The following is a 7878-nucleotide window of genomic DNA, read 5'->3' on the forward strand; positions in this document are numbered from 1 at the left end:
CAATGTGATTTTCTGGATTTTCTTTCCTCATTTTGTCTGTCATAGTTGAAGTGTACTGATGATGAAAATTACAGGCCTCTCATCTTTTTAAGTTGGAGAACTTGCACAATTGGTGGCTGACTAAATACTTTTTTGCCCCACTGTAATTGGTAGATTTGGGTAGAAAACACTCTAAAGTTTCTGTGAGTATAACAGAACTGAAATGGCAGGTGAACCCCCGAGGACAATCCACCCCCTACCACTGATTTCGTGCCCGATTGCAGTTCCTAGGGCTTCCACTAGATATCAACAGTCTCGAGTGTCAGGCTGGTTTTTGGAAAAATAAGTAGTTTTTCTAAGGGCTCCCATTTTGGCTGTAGTGCTTCCATGCGCATGGCCGAGAGAGCACGTTCTTTTTGTTTATCTCCGGTAAAGAAAAGAACGGTTCTCCGTCTTAAATTTGATCGTTTATTTGCATATTAGGGTACCTAAGGATGGATTATTAACATTGATTGACTTGTTTGGATACGTTTATTGGTAACGTTTGGGATTCATTTTGTATGCATTTTGACCGATGGAAACCGAGGTGGATTATTGACAGAAGAGCTCCATCTAAACTGAGTTTTTCTGGATATAAAGAAGAAATATATCGAACAAAATTACCATTTTTAATGTAACTGAGACCTTTTGGAGTGCCAACAACACAAGATCTTCAAAGGTAAGGCATATCGCTATTTCTGACTTTCGTGTCTCAACTCCCTGGTTGAAAATTATTTGTTATGCATTTGTGTGCTGGACACTGTCCTCAGATAATCGCATGGTTTGCTTTATTAAGCTTTATTTTGATTTATTGCACTTGTGATTTCATGAAAGTTTAGGTCACTTAGCAGCACGAGCTCTGAAGATAGATGGGGGGGGCAATCAATTCACATATGGTGTCCAGGGCACAGTTGGGGGCAGAGGGTGGTCTATAGCAAGCGGCAACGGTGAGAGATTTGTTTCTGGAAAGGTGGATTTTTAAAAGTAGAAGCTCATTGTTTGGGCACAAGTCTCGATAGCCTGTGGAGTTCTGTCTTACTCTCTCTGCAGTAGATTGCAACACCGACCCGTTTGGCAGTTCTATCTTGTCAGGAAATATTACCGTTAGGGATGGAAATTTCAGGGGTTTTGGTGGTCTTCCTAAACCAGGATTCAGATACGGCTAGGACATCCGTGTTGGCAGAGTGTGCTAAAGCAGTGAATAAAGCAAATTTCGAGAGGAGGCTTCTAATGTTAACATGCATGAAACCACGGCTTTTACGGTTACAGAAGTCAACAAATGAGAGCACCTGGGGAGTAGGAGTGGAGCTAGTCACTGCAGGGCCTGGATTAACCTCTACATCACCAGGATAACAGAGGAGGAGTAGGATAAGGGTACGGCTAAGGGCTATCAGAACTGGCCATCTAGTACATTCGGAACAGAGAGTAAAAGGAGCAGGTTTCTGGGCGCGATAGTATAGATTCAAGGCATAATGTACAGATAAAGATATGGAAGGATGTGAGTACATTGGAGGTAAAGCTAGGCATTGAGTAATGATGAGAGAGATATTGTCTCTAGAGACATTTAAACCAGGTGATGTCACCGCATATGTGGGAGGTGGAACTACATGGTTGGTTAAGGCATATTGACCAGGGCTAGAGGCTCTACAGTGAAATAAGACAGTAATCACTAACCAGGACAGTAATGGACAAGGCATGTTAATATTAGGGAGAGGCATGCGTAGCCGAGTGATCATAGGGGTCCAGTGAGGGGTTGGGCTGGCTGGAGACACGGCGATTCAGACAGCTCGCAGGCCGGGGCTAGCAGAAGGACCTTAGAGGGACGTCGCAACGGAGGAAAGTCTATTTCAGCCTCCTCGTGCGGTGACGTTGATAGACCAGTCATGATAGGGTTCCGAGTAGTAGAGGGGTCCAAGTCCAATTGGCAAAATAAGTATAGTGGCCCAAGAAATTGGCCTATGGCTAACAGTCCAATATGCTCTAGACAGCTAGCGGGCCGCGGCTAGCAGATAGGCATTCAGGGGATGTCGTGACGTAGGGGCAGTTGAGTACTTCCTCGAGCAGGTTACATCGGTAGTCCAGTCGTGAAGGATCGGCGGGGTTCCGTGCCCCGTACCGGCAGTGGAAGGGGTCCGGGTATTGTAGCCCAGGAGTGGCTGATGGGCCTCTTCAGCTAGTCGGGAGAATGGGCCAAGCATGGGCTAGCTCCAGGCTAATTGGTGCTTGGTTTGGGACAGACGTTAGCCAGGAATTGTCACTCGGATTGCAGCTAGCTAGCTGCTATGATCTAGGTGAAAAGGCTTGCGGTAGGAATCCGGGGATATGGAGAGAAAATTGGTCCGGTTTGAGTCGCGTTGTACAAACTGGCAAGAGTTTTCTGAGCTAAAGGTTAGCTGATGACCGTTAGCAGCTAGTAGCTAGTGAACTGGCTAGTTTATGTTGGGGGATTCCGGTTCCGAGGTAAATAAAAATACTTTAGCAAAAAACAGATCCACACCACATTGGCTGAGGTGGGTTGCAGGAGAGTATTTTGAAGTTGAGGTTTAGAAAAATATAAAAAAGATATGCGAAGAAAAAGATATACATGGAACACGACAAGACGAAGGACGAAGACGGCGAAGCAGTCAGACATCTTGGAATGAGGACAATTTGGGTCATGGGAGGACGGTCAATTGCTCATTGGGTCTCGAGCTGAAAAAGTTTAAGAACCCCTGATTGAGACATATTCCTGCTCCCTCCTGTCTCCTCAGACATAGTTTCCATTTTAACTAGTGCTGGCATTTCCCAAAGCCCAAGGGATTCTTCTTTTCTACATTTGTTTTCTACACTTTATAGCCCTGCTAATGCTGATGCCTCCTCTCTGACCCACTCCTCTTTGTCTCTGACCTCTAATCCCTGGGTTGCAGACAGAGCTTTCCTGGCCAAGATGAGAGCCAGGGCCGATGCAGAGTTCTACACAGCACAAAGAGCCGCTGAGGCCAATAAGGTGAGAGGAGCATATTGAGAAGAGACGGACGGTTCCCCTTGGCCCTAACCCTTCCATGTTTGCAGTTCTGAAGGGTCTACATAATCCCACTATATTGCTTCCTCCATGCAGATCTACAAATATCTGAGGGTTAGAGCCAAGGGAAGATAGAAGGGAGTGAATTGGGAGCAGCTGGAACATTCAAAGAGAACACACTGCCCCTCAGGCTACAATCTAACATCACACTACAGCCAGGAATCCATCAATGCCCTGTCTCGCCCTCATTCTCTCACTCCACCCCCTCTTCCCCTCTCCCCCTCTCCTCTCTCTTTCTCCTCATCTTTCCTTTTCCTATCTCTCTCTGCCTCCCAGTTGAAGCTGACGCCAGAGTACCTGCAGCTGATGAAGTTCCAGGCCATAGCAGCTAACAGTAAGATCTACTTTGGCAGTGAGATCCCCCAGATGTTTGTTGACTCTGGGCCAGGCACATCTAAGGCCTCAGCTGCCATGGACGTCCTAGCTGAACAGATCCTGGACCTGGACTGATGGAGAGGAGAGACCCATTCTAGGGCTGAAGCTGGGCCAAGGCCAAGCACAAGGTGGGGTGGGAGAGGAGCCTTGGGTTTTGTTTTTGTTTTTATGAATGCCAAATGGCACCTTATTTCCCTATATAGTGTACTACTATAGTGCACTACTATCCATAGGGCTCCTGTCAAAAGTAGTGCACTATATAGGGAATGGGGTGCTATTTGGGATGCAAACCTGGACCAGGAGGCTTTATTAGCTCTACAGCAGACTATCCTGAGAAGACCGTAGGCGAAACAAAGAGATATTGAATGTAACAGCGTAATGTGGTTTGTTTCTGTTGGCTGAATTATCAGTTTTTTTTGTATTTTTCTAATTTCCTCTTGCACCAGGGACATTTAAACATTAACTGAACTTATGCAAGTGTGTGATGTATGTTTTTTTTTTTCCATTGTTACTTCATTTGGTAGCGCTTTCTTGTATTTTCTAATGATGGTCGTCTTTTATGTGTTGCATAGCTCATAATAAGTGTAAGAGATGTGTACAGAGAGACAGTTGTGTGTGATTCATTATTTTATAACTAAAATGTTGGGATTACCTTGTTTCTTTATACAGACCTCTCTCCCATATGAATTGTCTTACTATCTTTACTATCTTGCCAGGTTCTTATCACAACAACAGATGTAACAGATCTTGACTAAACACATAATTGTGCATTTCTTTCTCTCATGTACATTATCTCTTGTATAGAGTTGTCACAGTGTGATTTCTTCACAGAAAAACAAACAAAAGCTAATTACTTTATTGGAAGGATTTGGTAATGGATTCAATGGTATAATGATCTCAATGGGGTTGTAAATGACTCTGCATTTCACTCACTGGTACCCTCAGTGTTGGAGACAGAGCTCATTTGGGGTTAATCATTTGTATGTTTTTCACCAGTGCTTAACTAAACTTGTTTGTGAGGCATTTGATTCTTGTACTGTGTATCTATAAAACTGTTCTCTTAATGTAACTCTGGTTTGCTCTGCGTTAGCCGTGCGAGTGACTACCTGTATAAACTGTTTTAGACTCGCTCAGGTTGACTTGACTGATTACTTGAAGGGAACTGTTTTTGCACTCTTACTGATATTAAATTGTGAATGAGCAATCCATAATTTTGTCATTTATACAATAAAATTAGTTTTCCTTTGTAGAGTGATGTTTCTGTGGGTGTTTTCATTTACTTTTTCTTACATTGCCCTTTCACATCTGTCAAGGAAGAAAGACAAACATGTTGAATCTTGATTGGATTCGGCTACATACCACTGCCTATTGAAAGGCTAGTTCAGATGTGCTCATGTTATGTAAATTGTGATGATAGATTCACAGCCATTCAGACTATTGCACAAAGTTACGGACTGTTTCTGAAGTTATGAAGATGAGAAGTTACCCAATTTGATGACAGAGACAACTCCAATTTATACTTGAAGACATGGCCTGCAGAAAATAAAGATTAGATAACATATTTTTCAAGCATCCTCTGTTAAATTGAACTCTTATTTTAGAGATGTTTGACTCTATTTGTTGTGTAACGTTCAAAATGTAATGGCTCTATTCAATCTGTATTGCTGAAGAGTTACAGATTGCGCAATAGTAATGTAAAGGTAATTTCAGATTGAGCTGATATGCAGCGTTTAGTGTGAATGCAGTCTCCACTAATTTCAGAAAATTATGTCATGGCTTTAGAAGATTCTGATAGGCTAATTGACATCATTTGAGTCAATTGGAGGTGTACCTGTGGATGTATTTCAAGGCCTACCTTCAAACTCAGTGCCTCTTTGCTTGACATTGGGAAATCAGGCAAGACCTCAGAAAAAAAATTGTAGACCACAAGTCTGGTTCATCCTAGGGGAGCAATTTCCAAACGTCTGAAGGTACCGCGTTCATCTGTACAAACAATAGTAAGCAAGTATAGAGACAATGCGACCACGCAGCCGTCATACCGCTGAGGAAGGAGACACGTTCTGTCTCCGAGAGATGAACGTACTTTGGTGCGAAAAGTGCAAATCAATCCCAGAACAACAGCAAAGGACCACGTGAAGATGCTGGAGGAGACCGGTACAAAAGTATCTATATCCACAGTAAAATGAGTCCTATATTAACATAACCCGAAAGGCTGCTCAGCAAGGAAGAAGCCACTGCTCCAAAACCGCAATAAAAAAACAGACTACGGTTTGCAACTGCACATGGGGACAAAGATCATACTTTTTTTTGTCGTCCTCTGGTCTGATGAATCAAAAATAGAACTGTTTGGCCATAATCACCATCGTTATGTTTGGAGGAAAAAGGGGGAGGCTTGCAAGCCAAAGAACACCATCCCAACCGTGAAGCACGTGGGTGCTTTGTTGCAGGGGGGACTGGTGCACTTCCCAAAATAGATGGCATCATAAGGAACGAAAATTATGTGGATATATTGAAGCAACATCTCAAGGCATCAGTCAGGAAGTTAAAGCTTGGGTCTTCCAAATGGACAATGACCCCAAGCATACTTCAAAAGTTGTGGCAAAATGGCTTAAGTTACACAAACCTGACTCAGTTACACCAGCTCTGTCAGGAGGAATGGGCCAAAATTCACCCAACTTATTGTGGGAAGCTTGTGGAAGGCTACCCGACACGTTTGACCCAAGTTTAAAAAAAATGAAAGGCAATGCTATCAAATACTAATTGAGTGTATGTAAACTTCTGACCCACTGGGAATGTGATGAGAGAAATAAAAGCTGAAATAAATCACTCTCTACTATTATTCTGACATTTCACATTCATAAAATAAAGTGGTGATCCTAACTGACCTAAGACAGGGAAATTTTATTATGATTAAATGTCAGGAAATGAAAACTGAGTTTAAATGTATTTGGCTAAGGTGTATGTAAACTTCCAACTTCAACTGTATCACCTGTGATAAACACCATACACTCTTAGAATTGTTTTTTACTAAAAGGGTTCTTGTTGGAGGGATAATGTTCTACCAATAACTGTTTTCATCTGAAGAAACTTTTTGGAAGACAATGGTTCATTGTAAGGCAAAGGGTTCTGCCTAGAACCTTTAACATCCTAACAACAGTTTTTTGGCAGAAAGAGTTATTTGATTATTCTTCGGAAGGCAAGAAAAATAATTTGGTTGGCTAGATGGGTTCTATAGAACACTTCTGAATCTGAAAAAGCTTAATTTTGTAACTTTTTTCTTTATTTTAAAATAGTGCCTGAGCATATGTTTACCTCTGTGTTTAAACTTTAACATCAGGAGTTTGAGTAATCTGACCAGTTAAAAAATGTGAGAATGCTGTAAACTACCTATATGGGAATATTTGTGCATGTATCTGGTATTCCCTTAATAATTTTACATATACAGTACCGACATAGTTGATATCTGTGCCATCAATTCTGTCTTTCAAATGAGTATTTTCTGAGATTTTCTGTGCAGAGAGAAGAAGAATAGAAGGGAGTATGCGTGAAACAGCAGTATATTGTATGGTAGACAGCAAATTGGCCAGTTTGACCTAGTGTTGATATTTCAGTGTAACATTTCTAGTGTTCATTCAGGAGTTAAATTAACACTCAGTGGTGTAAAATAACCCCAGGGTTGGTGTTAATAGTCAGAGTTCAGTGTAATTTTTCTTTGTGTCGAGTAAAACACTATTGTCATAAATAGTTTAATTGTGAAGGCTAATAAGGCTGATGGAAACATTCATAGACATCACATTCATAGAAGGTTCTAGGAAGAACCCTTCAAAGATAAAAGGGTTCTTAGTAGAATCGTTCATAGAGGGTTCTAGGAAGAAGGGTTCTAGAACTGTTCATAGAGGATTCTACTAAGTAAAGGGTTCAAGGTAAGATCTACGTAGCATCATAAAGGGTTCCACTATTGGGCCAAACCGAAGAACCCTAGGGAAATAGCACCACTTTTTCGAGGAGTGTAGATTCCCAGTCAGGTATTAAGTGTGTGCAATCAGAAGTATTCCAGTATTCCTGCTTCAGATAGTAATCCTGCTTCAGTATTCCTGCATCATATAGTCTTGTAGAGGGGATTTCAAGCATGAGACAGTTCATAGTTTCATTTTAGTTTAGAGAGGACTGACAGAACAAAATAATTTCCAAGTGAAGAAGTAGCATTGGTTTGAATGAAACACATTGGGAACAGACCAGTCTAGACTACCCCTATTTCACAAAAGATGTGATTATTACCTTTTGTGTACATGTCTGCTTGTGACAGATTTGTGGCAACGTTTTTTTCTGGATTTGATACATAACCTACTTAGTCATAACTGTGCAATTGATATGTTTAACTAATACATCAGATTTGTCAAAGCTAGAAAATGTGTATTTTGTTC

General features: G+C 41.6%; 1 protein-coding gene across 2 annotated transcripts in view; it reads left to right on the forward strand.

The window, feature by feature from the left end:
* LOC135513905 (erlin-2) overlaps positions 1–4703 on the forward strand; it is a 33749-nt gene extending 29046 nt beyond the window's left edge. For both annotated transcript variants that reach the window (XM_064936906.1, XM_064936905.1), the window contains exons 11-12: positions 2925–3004; positions 3356–4703. In XM_064936906.1, the coding sequence (XP_064792978.1) occupies positions 2925–3004; positions 3356–3529 (254 nt within the window). In that variant the 3' untranslated portion in view covers positions 3530–4703. The remainder of the gene's footprint in view (positions 1–2924; positions 3005–3355) is intronic.
* The last annotated feature ends 3175 nt before the right edge of the window (positions 4704–7878 follow it).

The sequence above is a fragment of the Oncorhynchus masou genome, chromosome 25 (genome assembly GCF_036934945.1).
Source record: "Oncorhynchus masou masou isolate Uvic2021 chromosome 25, UVic_Omas_1.1, whole genome shotgun sequence".
NCBI classification, from domain to species: Eukaryota; Metazoa; Chordata; class Actinopteri; order Salmoniformes; family Salmonidae; genus Oncorhynchus; species Oncorhynchus masou.